The 13,296-nt window shown below is 38.3% G+C and overlaps 6 protein-coding genes across 8 annotated transcripts; 3 read left to right on the top strand and 3 right to left on the bottom strand.

Annotated features, from left to right (window-relative positions):
* Nucleotides 1-1,424, bottom strand: LOC9324112 (F-box protein DOR). Its single transcript, XM_002886450.2, has one exon. The coding sequence runs from the start codon at nt 1,336-1,338 to the stop codon at nt 88-90; it is 1,251 nt and encodes a 416-aa protein (XP_002886496.1). The 5' UTR covers nt 1,339-1,424; the 3' UTR covers nt 1-87.
* A 42-nt stretch (nt 1,425-1,466) lies between these two features.
* Nucleotides 1,467-2,770, top strand: LOC9324111 (transcription termination factor MTERF4, chloroplastic; the record flags this gene model as incomplete). Its single annotated transcript, XM_021035048.1, has 1 exon — nt 1,467-2,770. A coding segment is annotated over one exon (1,170 nt), but the record flags the coding sequence as incomplete, so codon positions are not given.
* Nucleotides 2,771-2,828: 58 nt separating this feature from the next.
* LOC9322562 (mitochondrial inner membrane protein OXA1-like) lies at nt 2,829-4,949 on the top strand. Of its 3 annotated transcripts, XM_021035462.1 has the most exons (5): nt 2,829-3,784; nt 3,860-4,114; nt 4,214-4,304; nt 4,465-4,519; nt 4,711-4,949. In XM_021035462.1, exons 2-5 carry the CDS (start codon nt 3,888-3,890, stop codon nt 4,812-4,814), a joined length of 477 nt encoding a protein of 158 aa, XP_020891121.1. In that variant the 5' UTR covers nt 2,829-3,784; nt 3,860-3,887; the 3' UTR covers nt 4,815-4,949. The 3 variants fall into 3 exon arrangements, with proteins under 3 accessions (XP_020891121.1, XP_020891119.1, XP_020891120.1); XM_021035460.1 differs by having other exon boundaries at nt 2,829-4,114; XM_021035461.1 differs by having other exon boundaries at nt 2,829-4,114; nt 4,667-4,800.
* Nucleotides 4,889-7,710, bottom strand: LOC9324110 (probable cyclic nucleotide-gated ion channel 12). The gene is made up of 8 exons (XM_021035459.1): nt 7,547-7,710; nt 7,055-7,475; nt 6,768-6,971; nt 6,391-6,692; nt 6,208-6,319; nt 5,907-6,143; nt 5,456-5,832; nt 4,889-5,360 (listed from the first exon to the last, which is right to left on the bottom strand). Exons 1-8 carry the CDS (start codon nt 7,573-7,575, stop codon nt 5,072-5,074), a joined length of 1,971 nt encoding a protein of 656 aa, XP_020891118.1. The 5' UTR covers nt 7,576-7,710; the 3' UTR covers nt 4,889-5,071.
* Nucleotides 7,711-8,925: 1,215 nt separating this feature from the next.
* On the bottom strand, nt 8,926-10,102 carry LOC110230858. The gene has a single exon (XM_021035047.1). It carries the CDS (start codon nt 9,805-9,807, stop codon nt 8,926-8,928), a length of 882 nt encoding a protein of 293 aa, XP_020890706.1. The 5' UTR covers nt 9,808-10,102.
* Nucleotides 10,103-10,333: 231 nt separating this feature from the next.
* Nucleotides 10,334-11,926, top strand: LOC9324108. Its single transcript, XM_021010208.1, has one exon. It carries the CDS (start codon nt 10,442-10,444, stop codon nt 11,699-11,701), a length of 1,260 nt encoding a protein of 419 aa, XP_020865867.1. The 5' UTR covers nt 10,334-10,441; the 3' UTR covers nt 11,702-11,926.
* Nucleotides 11,927-13,296: the final 1,370 nt, after the last annotated feature.

The raw sequence follows: 13,296 nt of genomic DNA, 5'->3' as shown, positions 1-13,296 counted from the left end.
TAACAGAAAACTGAAAAATTGATGAAAGTAAAGAGTAACGGCCAAACTAGCTCTGTTACAAAAATCTCAAAGTTATAAAAGTCATGATTAAAACCCTTCCAGAAGCTTCATATTCACATTCTCTACATGGTCTAGAAAGGTGTAAACAGAATGATCCTTAAACGCTTCCTGTCCTTGGATTTCGACTCTTCTGATTGCGTTTCTCTCTGTATTGTAGTAGAAAACGTAGAAAGGCGTGGATGGAAAGCGCAATGACAACACAATTTCATTTGTCCGAGTCACTCCAACAACGCTTAAAACTGTACATTCCCCTCCAAAAATATTCTTCCACCAAGCGGGTAATACATATATATGCTCCGACCATTCATGCTTTTCGGCATCTTCTAGAACCCGCAACGTAATACTTGTACAGCTTGCACCGATACCGCCAAATCCTCCAGACCCAAGTGAACCTAATTTACCATTATAGTTTATCAGATGTGGACCATAATATGATGAAATGGAAGTGTCTGTGTCTTCAACAAATCTGAACTCCTCCGACCTAAAGTCAAAGGAAACGATTATGAAACCCTTTGAAGAAGTATTGACCGCTGGATAATACAGAACACCATTGATGCATACATTGTTGTATGTATGATAAAGAGAATGGGGTATCCAACATTCGATCATTCTCCATGACGGTTTTCGAGTTCCTAATGTCAAAACTTGATGCTCCTCAGAGTCCATGTCTCGTGTTCCATATATCCCCCAGGTCATGGACAATACCTTGTATTGTTTCTCAATGGGCTCAAACCCGAAATAGCTCCTCACTCCAATCCTCTTCCTTGTCTTCAGTTTCGGTAAGGTCAAAGATTGTCGGGTGCTCGGGTTACATATCACCGAGACCTTATGCTCCTTTCCATTTGAATACCGCTCATCTCCAAAAAAGACCAAGCCTCTGACAGAACTACATCTTTCAAAGGAAGAGGCATAAAACGGAATTTTCATATGATAATTGGCGGCTAAAAGAGAGGAGGCGTTGTTATCATCAATATTTTGAGGCTGCGGTGAGGAGAAGACAAACACATGATTGTCTTTATGGCAGGCAAACAATAGTTGTGGGCGAGCCAATGATCTGGTCAAGAACAACTCCGTGAAGTAGGGGAGGCGAAGAATGGAACCCCATAGCTTCAATACGCAGCGAAATCTTGATATAGATTTCGCTGGCAGTCTCGAACAAATCTCGACAGTTAAATCAAATGGGATCGGTTCTCCACCATTGTTTGAGGTCTTCGCTCGCTTATTGCGTTCGGTGACGACAACAACATCCTCCGAGACGTTTTGCCGCTCTGTTTTCATGGCGGAGACACTCTAGTTGAAACCCTTGATTGCAATCACGGCAACTTCACAATCTTCACAATTACAAGGATCTTCACGGGCTCTTTTTTTTTTTTTTTTTTTTTTTTTTTTTTTTTTTTTTTTTTTTTTTTGAGGACAAGCGTAATCCTGATTCGGTTTTGAGTCTTCTAAGGAGTCATGGGTTCACAGATTCTCAGATGTCCAACATCATTAAGATGTATCCACTATTGCTTATAGCAGATGCTGACAAGTCACTTGGTCCCAAGCTTCAGTTTTTGCAGTCAAGAGGAGCTTCAAGCTCTGAGCTCACTCAGGTTGTTTCTAAAGTTCCTAAAATCTTGGGGAAGAGAGAGGGCAAATCTCTTAGCAGATACTATGATTTCATCAAAGTCATTATAGAAGCAGATAAGAGTTCCTCCAAGTATGAAAAGTTATGTCATGCTTTGCCAGAGGGTAGTAGGCAGGATAATAAAATCCGAAATGTTTTGGTTCTGAGAGAATTGGGTGTGCCTCAGAGGTTGTTATTCTCCTTGCTCATCTCTGATAGCGGACCTGTATGTGGAAAAGAAAAATTTGAAGAATCCCTCAAGAAGGTTGTTGAGATGGGTTTTGATCCAACCACTTCGAAGTTTGTCAAAGCTCTCCATGGCTTTTACCAAATGAGTGACAAAACAATTGAAGAAAAACTCGATGTCTACAAAAGGTTAGGCTTTTCTGTGGAAGATGTATGGGTAATCTTCAAGAAGTGGCCTTGCTCTTTGAAATTCTCAGAGGAAAAGATAACTCAGACGATTGAAACCTTGAAGATGTGTGGTCTGGACGAAAACGAAGTCCTTCAAGTGCTGAAGAAGTATCCGCAATTCATACGTATTTCAGAGCAGAAGATATTGAGTTTAATTGAAACATTTTTAGGTGTAGGATTCAGTAGAGATGAATGCGTGATGATAATCAAGGGCTTTCCTATGTGCTTTGGATTGTCTGCAGAGACGGTGAAAAAGAAGACTGAGTTTTTGGTGAAAAAGATGAATTGGCCACTAAAGTCTGTGGTTTCGAACCCTGCGGGACTTGGATACAGCTTGCAGAAGAGGATTGTTCCAAGGTGTAATGTAATCAAAGCTCTCATGTCCAAAGGATCGCTTGGAAGTGAACTCCCTTCAGTGGCTTCTGTCTTGGCATGTACTGATCAGGCGTTCTTAAACAGGTATGTGGTGAAGGATGATGATAAGCTCCTTGTGCTTAAATTAATGGCATGGCTATCTTCACCAAATATTAGGCTTCATAGATCAGAAGGCTTGTGAAGAATGTTGCTTTTATTTATGAATACTTAAATTTTAGACTTTTTGTAATCTCATATGATCAGGATCTAAACCGTTTCTGTTTATATGGTGTCCGACTTAACTGTAAAATGTTATTTTGAATCTCTTTTCACTAATCGCGTTTCATGCACGTTCTTGTGAGCTTATGGTGTCTCACTACGTTGCCTTTAATATCATGGAGGCACTTGAAAGCTATCTTATATCATCCAACCGACGAAGCTTCAGACTCTTTAAAAACTTGTTCGTGTTTTGTGATGGCTAACGACCATTGGAGTTTCTCTGTTTGACTCACAAGGTAATATGCCTCAAATCCGTTTCAGGTTCAACAATATTAGAGGTACACAGAGTTGGTGTAATGTTTGTTGTTGATATACATCCTTACGGTTTTGAAGAATCCCTTAAGAAGGTTGTTCACATGGGTTGCTCTGCAAATTTTTCTATGGATGGAGTGACAAAAAGATAGAAGAAAAAGTCAATGTCTGTAAAAGTTTAGGCTTTGGTGAAGGGAATGTTCAAGAAGTTACCAAACTCTCTGAAACTATCGGAGAAGAAGATATTGAAGTCCATTGAAACATTTCTTGGCTTAGGATTTATGAGTTTGTGATGATGGTTAAACGCTTTCCTCGGTATCTTGCTTTATCTGAAGATTATAGAGTTTCTAGTGAAAGCTCTCAAGTCCAATGGATTGCTAGGAAAGAGAGAAAACAAATCCATATTCGAATAGAAGTGGAGAATAGGGAAGTTTGTGTCTGGAAAACAGAGGGTTTGGGCTCTAAAGATTAAAATGGAAACTTCTGGATTAAGTAGAGTCTCTCATAATAGATGGAATGGAATAAAAAAGCTTTTTTCTTGAGAGCGTCCAAAACCTAATTTCTGAAGTTTGAAAGAATGACGACAATGGTAGAGAAGATACTCTCTGAGAGGGTTCCGATGACATCTCTGAGAGCAATACGTTCTACTTGCAAAAAGTGGAACACTTTATCCCAAAATCAGATTTTTGGCAAAAAGCAACTGCAGCAAGCAAGCAGTTTATAGGGTTTATAATGATGGATTTTAGGGTTTGTTCATTGGAATTCGATCTCCAAGGAATACGAAACAATGGAGACTACGTTGATCCATCTATAAAGCAAGTAAGTAAACTCGATCGAATCGATGTATCTCAAGTCTTTCCCAGATTCAAGGCTTCTGATTCGTAGCTTTCACAGGCAAGTTTTCTTTGAAGATAGAAGGAAAATGTCTTTTGTTCAACCAACGGGTTTTTCTGGAGTATTGCTGTCGTCTAAACCAGAAGAATTGTGTTCAAAGATTGATGCTTTTGGAAATGTTGTTGAGGATCTCGTCTCTGAGAAATCTGTGGAAGCAATAGATGAGTGTACTGCAGCAATTGAGAATTTTTCTTTCCCCGGGGACTTCGTGCAGTATGTGATTAATGGAATCCATGAACTCACAGGCTTCAATTGGTAACATTGATTATATTGGTTGGGACTTTATGTTTGTTATTGCTTGATGATTTCTTAAGGTTTTAGTTCAGTGATTGGTTTCTAATCTTGTATTTATAGGTGGATGTTGATTGTTCTTACGGCTTTTCTGGTTAGTGTACTGATGTCACCAGTTTCTATGCGGGTTCAGAAACAAGCTCTGGAACTACAAGTTAGTTTCTTATGCTTTCTTTTACAAGTTTAATCCTTTTTGTTCCTAAATCTTGTTGCTTTTGAACTTTTAAATAATTCTACATTTGATCTTTAACTTTGAACATTAACTTTGTCTTGAATCTTTTAGTGATATATGTCTCCGTTTTGTGTTGTTGCAGGGAGTGTACTTTTACATGATCACATCTAGAATCTATGTCTCCACATTATACCTGAGTAAGTTCATCTCCCTCTCTGTGGAGAATCTCTCATAATTCACAGTATACATCTTCCTTGGCCACTATCCTCTTTATCTCTTTCTATGTCTCTCTCTCGTTCAATCTAAAACACGTAACATTTTTTTCCACTCAAATAATGTTGAAGTCCAATCAGATAGTAAAGTTGAGAAGCATCATTTTGGTGGCCAGATATTCACGTAAAAATGGTCTCGGAGCAGCAAAGAATCATGGCGAGATTGATAAGTCTGATGAGAGAATTTATTGACGTGGTGAAGAAGAAAGACAGGAAGTGAATCTTCTTTTGCTTTCTTAGTCTCTCTGTTTTTGTCTTTGAATCAAATTTGACTTGAATACTCTGTTTTGTACATACAACTTATTGTAGCTATTTTGAACCATCTCTTAAGGCAGACTTGACCTAGAAACAGCAATCGACCAAGTTATCTCCATGTACTCAAAACATGCCCTACAATTCCTAATAAATGATTGCGTGAATTAAGCATAGTCTTCACTTCCTTGTTTGTGTACAAAGTCATTTTCCTTCAAAGATACACTATGCTTCATCCCTTGCAAACTCGAGATCGGCTGGTTTATGAGGTACCGGAGGTGACATATCAAGAGAAGTGGAACAATCTGCTGTATCTTTCCGTCGATTTTGCAAAGCTTTGGACACAAATCTCGACACGTAGAGCGTTGATTCAAGATTGAGTTGCTTGCCTTGTGGAATGTTCTCGTTGTCTCTTTTGGCACGTAAGATCTTAGAAAGCTTCCTTTTGCAATGTTCCCTCCATGCCCTTTGAATGAAGAATGCCGCCCATGAGCGCCATTTCTCTGAATAGAACCTGAAAAATGGATGGCCAAAAAGGGGGAATTTGAGTCTTGTAGTTTGTTTAAGGTAGTAAAAAAACTCCTACGGCTACTTTGGTTCGAAACTTGCCTGAATGTTTGTTTGAGTTTCTGTCGTTGAAAGGCATTTAAATGAGACGCTATAAAATTGACATCATCAGGCAAGAGAATGAAGCCTTCAACTTCAGTCAGAGTCATTATGGTTCTGGTTGAGGTGGGAAGGCGAGAACCATTGAAGAGAAGTTCTCCATATATGTCACCAGCTTGGAGGTAACAACAATTGTAGCGGCCACCTATTTCATGAGATCCGGTTGTACTTTTCAGATTGCCTCTGGTTACAATCAGCATTTCCTCAACTGGGTGCCCCTCTCTCACAATGTAGCTGTTCGCTGAGTAGAACACAGACTTCACTCGGTCGCACACAGCTTCTAGTAGCCAACCATCATCCATGAAGTCAAGCCATGGAACCTGAGGGGTGAAAAAGCTATTATTTCTGGGTGAACAGAGATACAGGGATCATTAATCACGAAAAGGGAGCTTACACGCTTTAACATATCCAAGTAAAGATAGCGTTTGGTTTCGAGTCTGAGGTCTTTTGGAAGACTACGAAGAAGAGCTTCCTCTTCGGTGCCTTTGGTTTCTCGCCATTTGTAATCTTCGAATCTCCTAATGCGTTCCTTCAAATACTGTGGTATCACCCGATAGGACATCCATTTTTCAGTGTCTCTCTTTTTCTCCTCCATTTCATCTACTCTAGTGGTTGATGATTGCAAGTACTTCTGTGATCAACAAAAAAAACAGCTTTATGAGATCAAACTCTAGTTTATAAGGTATGAACATTACCTGAACGTTTCCAATGAGCACAGCAAACAAGAGTAAACCAGAGACACATATGATGATAGCAAAACAAATCTCCCCTGCAGAGTTGCTTGTCTCCAGGTTTTGGCCCAAAGCACTGTAATTGTTAATAGAGTGGGTTAATCTATGAGTTTTAAAACGTCCTCAATGGATGGATATGTCTATTACCTAATATTACGGAGACCCCACCAAAAGCAATAGAGGAATTTCCTCGGAAAATCCCTTGGTTTCACCTCTACCACACCTGACTTCAATGCATCAATGAACATCCCAAAGTTGAAGTCTGTGAAGTTTGTGATTTGGGCAGGGTCGATTAAGGGGCATGAAGTGTTGAGGAAACGACTGTTGTCTCTGCCACCTCGTCCACAAAGCAGATTCGTGAGATCGCAGTCGGATGTCCTAGCGCACGCGTCACGCCAACATTTGCTTTTCTTTTCTACTGCACTCACGTACCAAAAAGCCCCAAACACCTAGTAGCCATTGTAACAAATCCTATAGTCGCGTGCGTCGTATAACAAAACAAAGAAAGAAGAGCACATACTTACATAACTGTGCAGCATGTAAAGGAAAAGGTTTAAAGCAGCTCCAATCCACTTTGATTCTGCCACCGTACCAAAGGCTCTTGTCACTTCTTTGTAAAGCGGATACATACGAATGATTCTTGGTAACAATTGACAAAGTATAATCCATTTCAGTATTTTCTCTGACACTAGCGACGCAGACCGTGGAATGAGAGTTAGAACCACCACCTACAGTTTTGCATCCCCACATATGTATCTAGCTCTAATAAAACCATGGAAAAGTACATGTCACAAAACGAAGAGAACAATACCTGAGGAATGGGGAGAACAGAGAAAATGTTAACAATGAATTGAAAGAGGTGACGTGTTTTCCGTGTAGCCTTAGAATGCACGGAAATCTCGCCTCTAAAAGATGCTTCAGGACGAGGAGCCATGATCTCGGTTATAAGATGAAATATGATGTGAATCACATAGAATGTGTCACTAAAAGTACGAATGACACAAACTACTGCTACAAGTTTCTTGTCGAAAGTGAAGCAATATTTATTAGAATCAATCAAAGGGATAAAGAGAAACAAAGGATCAATAGCCAAATCAACCACGCAAGCTAACAAGACAGTCTTCCTCCAGTTTTTCAGTGTTTTCATCTTCTGATAAAACTTCTTCAAGCCTCCTCTAACACTTTTGATTTTTCCATCCACAGAACTCCCCAAATTCCTAGTATGATCAAGCCTGCATCAACAAGATATGAGCACTACAACCAATAATTAAAAAAAAAAAAAAGAAGAAGAAGAAGAAGCTACCTAGCAAATTTACTCCTCTGATGATTCATGTTTGTATATGTCAATCTGCAATATTTTAGTTCCCGTACAAGAAAATGAAGTCTACTTTTTTAGCAAAAAAAGAAGAAAATGAAGTCCACTTCCGTCTTCTCAAACTAAGAAGAGAGAGCGAGAGAGACTAAAAATGGCTGTGGCAGTGAGAAATGGTGGGCAAACTGTGGGTGCAGAGTGGTAAGCTAAATGGACTTGAGGAGAAAGTAAAGGTCTACGGTGGGGCCACTCTGCACTCTCACGCTTTTCCATGCAACTTACAATAATATGCACAAAACCCAACTTGTCTTCTTTTTTACAACTTGCCCATTTGGTACCATGTTCAAATACAGGGGCGGAGCCGCGGAGGCTGTAAGAGAGCAGTGGGGTCAGCTGACCCTAATAACTTTTTAAATTTTATTTAAGTTAGGCATATAACTAATACATATATGTTGATCATTTGGTTATTTTTTGTGGATTGACCCCATTGTAAAATTGTTTAAAACTCTCTCGGGTATTTTTTTCGTTAGTTGTTTTATATATGTTTTCCTTTTTTATAATGATTTTGCATTCAATTTTATTTCTTTTCTTTTCGATAATTTCATTTTTAATCTATTTGCTTATTCAGTCTTTTATTTTTCATTTCTTAAATCCCTTTTGTGTATTGAAATATCTACTTTATATCCACAAATATATTGATAAATTTTAGACATATGATAAACTCTGGTTATAAAACTATTAAAAATGAAAGTTATATAAAAATATAAGTTACAAGGTTTGTTTTCTTAAATTTTATTCATTGGATAAATATATGATCTTTATTACTAACCAATAAATTGGTCATAGAAAAATTTACGCGAAAATATTTATTTTTAAAATTTTTATATTTTGATCCCGACAAAAGTTTTTTCTAGCATCATTATGGGTAACACAAGGCTCTTGGTATAAAACCCTTATTTGGGGCAGACTAGATATGTATGCTTTTGGATATGATAACAACCGTAATCACGCTGTCAAAAAAAAAAAAAAAAACAACCGTAATCACAAAATCTTGAGGATTTTCAATCTGTATCCAAGCAGAAACCACGATTTTAGGTACCAAGTCTATGATTTTAGCTCTAATTCATGGAAGGTTCTTGATGTCAAACCAGAGTGGAATATACACTCTCATCAACGTGGCGTGTCTTTGAAGGGGAATACTTATTTTCCTGTGCATAAGAAAAGAACCGTGGGAGGAGTAAATATTGAAGATGTTCTAGTTTGTTTTGATTTTACAAAAGAGAGATTTGGACCGCCTCTGCCACTGCCATTTAACTCTTACAATGCAGAAAATTTTGTGTCTCTATCTTGTGTTAGGGAAGAGCAGCTCGCTATGTTATATCAACGCTGGGGAATTTGAGACTTTTGAGATTTTTTTTACAACTAGGATTGATCCCAATGCGGGACCACGTGGAAGAGGAAGAGTGGTCGGAGTGCCAACAAGATGCTGGTGCGGGGAACATGTCTTTACCTTCAGCACTCGTGAGACATTCAACTTCAACCCGTGAATCCTTGTTTGATTCAACTATCTCAGCCGCATAATCCCTTAATCTTGCAAATTGATCATCATACTCTTTCTCAATCCATTGCAAAGCCTTCTTTCTCGCAGATTGACATTGATTCCTAGTGACACTAATCTTCCATTGTTCCATAATTATTTCTTCAATCTTTGCGGGCATGTAAAATTCAGGACTATCCCTAATCTTATCAACAAATAACCTAGCTATATGTGGCACCTTAAACATCTCACATTCTCCATTAGGGATACAACTATGTGTGTCAACAAACTTCCTAATCTTCCACATATTATCACTCTTGAGAATGGCCGCATAAACTTTCCACTCACACTTAGCTCCACCTTTTTTCCCATCACAACCAACACATATGAACCCAATTTTATCGGAATCATACTTGTACTGCTTTATATTGCAGCCGGTTCTGAGAGCGTAATCAACTACCGCCTCTTTGAACGCAACCCCACTGAAAAAACTCTGCTTGTGGTACAAAAACCCATCACCACACCTGATATGTGTGTCAAATCTTCCAGAACCGTCGGCGTTTTCCTCATCATCACTCTCCGGGTACACATCGTGGCGAATTGGTGGTTCGTCGGTCCACTCCTTTAGCAGTTCTTCCATGTGAAACTCATCTCTGTCTTCAGCTTCGGGATCGACATCACCAACAAGATCAGGGTCGTGAAGGGCTAACGACATCGATCAAACTCGGGGAAAAGTGATTTGGGGATTCAAGAGGGTTCGTCAAGAGCAAATTGGGGATTTTCGATTTAGGTTTTAGTTTTAGGTTTCGATTTGTTTTTTTGGGTAATGGGTCATAAACGGGTTGTAAATTGGGTTAAGGCTGGTTCTAATTAGGTTAACGTGGTTAAAGCATCGGTTTGGTATATAGTAAACCAATTAAACCCAGCGCTATGGGGTTTTAAATCTCTAACTTAGGATTCATGGACATTAAGATCTCAAACTTTCAATTGGTGGGGAAATAAACATTTAACTTTTGTTTCATGGGTATATAGACAAAGGTCAAAGATCGGGCTTTATCTGGCCAGATGCGATAGTTCTCGGGGGGAAATAGACCGTTTTTCCGAAAATAGATAGTGAAATTTATGATTTACCTGTGATTTTATGAACCAAAAGTAAACCAATTAAATCAGTTATTGATTTGTCCTTAAACCGGTCCAGAACTGAAAACCCTAAAAACCGTGTCTTTCTTTTTCCCCATTGAAGTGAATGAAGTCGATTCTTCTTCTTCGCTGCTCGATAGTAAAAAAGGTGAAATTTTTAATCTTGGGCACGAATTGAATCGCTTTAAAGGTAATCGCTTTGCGTTGTCATGAATTCTCTTATACTCGGTGCAAGAAGGTTCGTGGGGTTGCAGAAATGGCGTAACTTGAGAGTTTCATTGCAAAATGGATCTGCTTTTTCTAATTCCTTCTCCTCTGCTACTGCTGCTGATGTAAACCCTAAAGATGGTGGAAAAGGGGAGACCTTTAAAGCTTCTTCATTCCTTGATTCACTGCGTTTAGCTGCAAAACTCACAAGTAAAGTCAATGCTGATTCGGTTCTGGATCTTCTTAGAAGTTATGGGTTCACAGATTCTCAGATCTCCAGCATCATTAGGAGTGATCCACAAGTGCTTATTGCCAATTCTGCGACATCCCTGGGTTCAAAGCTTGAGTTTTTGCAGTCCAGAGGAGCTTCAAGCTCTGAGCTCACTGAGATTGTTTCTACAGTTCCTAAAATCTTGGGGAAGAGAGCGGGCAAATCTATCAGCAGATACTATGATTTCATCAAAGTCATTATAGAGGCGGATAAGAGTTCCAAGTATGTAAAGTTATCTCATTCTTTGCCACAGGGTAACAAGATCAGAAATGTTTTGGTTTTGAGAGATTTGGGTGTGCCTCGAAAGCGGTTATTATCTTTGCTCATCTCCAAATTTCAGCCCGTGTGTGGAAAAGAAAATTTTGATGCATCACTCAAGAAGGTCGTTGAGATGGGTTTTGATCCAACCACCTCAACGTTTGTGCACGCTTTGCACATGCTTTACCAAATGAGCGACAAAACGATTGAAGAAAAAGTTGAAGTCTATAGAAGTATAGGTTTCACCGTGGACGATGTATGGGCAATGTTCAAGAAGTGGCCACGCTCTCTGAGACACTCGGAGAAGAAGGTAGCCAACTCCGTAGAAACATTTCTAGGTCTAGGATTCAGCAGAGATGAGTTTTTGATGATGTTCAAGCGGTTTCCTCAGTGCATTGGATATTCGACAGAGTTAGTGAAGAAGAAGACTGAGTTTCTGGTGAAGGAGATGAATTGGCCAGTAAAGGCTGTGGCTTCAGTCCCTCAGGTACTTGGATACAGCCTAGAGAAAAGGACTGTCCCAAGGTGTAATGTAATCAAAATTCTCATGTCAAAAGGATTGCTCGAAAGCGAAATCCCTCCAATATCGTCTGTTTTGACAAGTACTAGTGAGGTGTTTTTAAATTTGTATGTTAGGAAACATGATGATGACAAGCAGCTCGTGGCTGAATTGATGGCTATCTTCATTGGGGATCATGTTTCACTCACCACGCCAAGAAGGCTAGAACCATGAGCAACGTTAAGGATTGTTTTTTGTTTTCTGTTAGGTTTAGATTCATTTGTGAATCTTGATGCTTGTCTGTGGGAAGTAGAGATTAGCTTTTGTGTACGAGTGTCTGAACCTTTTACCCTGAAGGATCATGAATCAGTCTTGTATGAAAAAATCTTTACAATTAGGAGGATATTGCTCACTCAATTTTGTTCCTCTAACTTATAATATCTTTGTTTCTCTTGTTGATATGAATTGTCGTAAAGATTCTGTTTTGGAAATTAACAAGAGCATACGAAATATTTCATTTTACTAATTTCTGCAGAGATAGTTAAGAAGAAGACTATCGTTGTTTTGTAGATGGATCATGGAAAGAAAGTGATAAGTTCTCTGGTACAGGCTGGTTCTGTACATCGTCAAATGGAGAGCCGCCAACCATGGGAGCTGCGAACCTCCGTAGAAGTCTATCTCCACTACATGCCGAATTTGAGGCCCTTCTCTGGGCGATGAAGTGTATGATTGGTGCAGATAATCAAGAGGTAGCGTTCCTTACAGACTGTTCAGACCTGGTGAAGATGGTGTCTTCTCCAACCGAATGGCCGGCGTTTTTAGTGTATTTGGAGGAATTTCAGAGCAACAAGGAGGAGTTTTCATCTTTTTCTTTATCTTTAATTTTTCGTAGGGCTAATGTTAAGGCGGATAATCTGGCACGAAAAGTTCGTACAGAACCGCTTCATATCACTTATGTAAATAACATTCCTCAGGAATGGCTCTTTTGAGCTTTAATTAATTTCGGATGACAAAAAAAAAAAAAAAGTTAAGAAGAAGACTAAGTTTTTCTTGAAGAAGTTGAACTGGCCACTAGAGTCTTTGTAGAGAGTACTAGATTTTAACCCGTGGTATACCGCGGGATGATTTAATTTTAAAGTTAATATAATAATATTTTGTAAATTGTATATCCTTATAACATATTTATTTATATTATAGTTTACAATTGTTATTAAGTAACGGTATACCACGAGTCCACGAGACAATTTTTAATAAACTGAGGATTTAACCCCTATTAAAGCGGTATAAATATTGATCCAAATTCGTTCGCTATATAAATCCTTTCCGAAATATAACCCGTTCCGTAATTTCTTAATCCGTCCCGTGATTTGTTTTTATTTTAAAATTTAATGATCATTTATTATATATAAAAGTTTACAAATCATATCATTATCTAAGAGATTTATATTTTAATAAACTAAAAATTTAGTATGTATTAAAGCGGCATGTTAATGATATTTTAAAATTTTATAAATATTGTTATTAAGTAACATTATACCACAGGACAATTTTTGGTTTTATACAATCTTTTCTAAATGAGACTGATTTAATATTTCTAATATTTGTGGTATTAAAAAAATAAGGATTTAATTCGTAGTGAAGCGGCGGATTAATGATATTTTAATCTTTTTATTATTGTTGATTCAAAAACCCGTCACGCCAAACCCGTCCGGCCAAAAAACTCATTTATTTTATTAATATTCTTATTTATGATATGATTCTGAATCATTATCTAAATATTTTAATCGATGTAGAACGTTGAACACACATTTTCGTCAATTGGATAATAT

The sequence above is a fragment of the Arabidopsis lyrata genome (genome assembly GCF_000004255.2).
Source record: "Arabidopsis lyrata subsp. lyrata unplaced genomic scaffold ARALYscaffold_2, whole genome shotgun sequence".
In the NCBI taxonomy this organism is placed as follows: domain Eukaryota; kingdom Viridiplantae; phylum Streptophyta; class Magnoliopsida; order Brassicales; family Brassicaceae; genus Arabidopsis; species Arabidopsis lyrata.
Note: the sequence above shows the minus strand (reverse complement) of the source record. Positions and strands in the feature narration are given on the sequence as shown.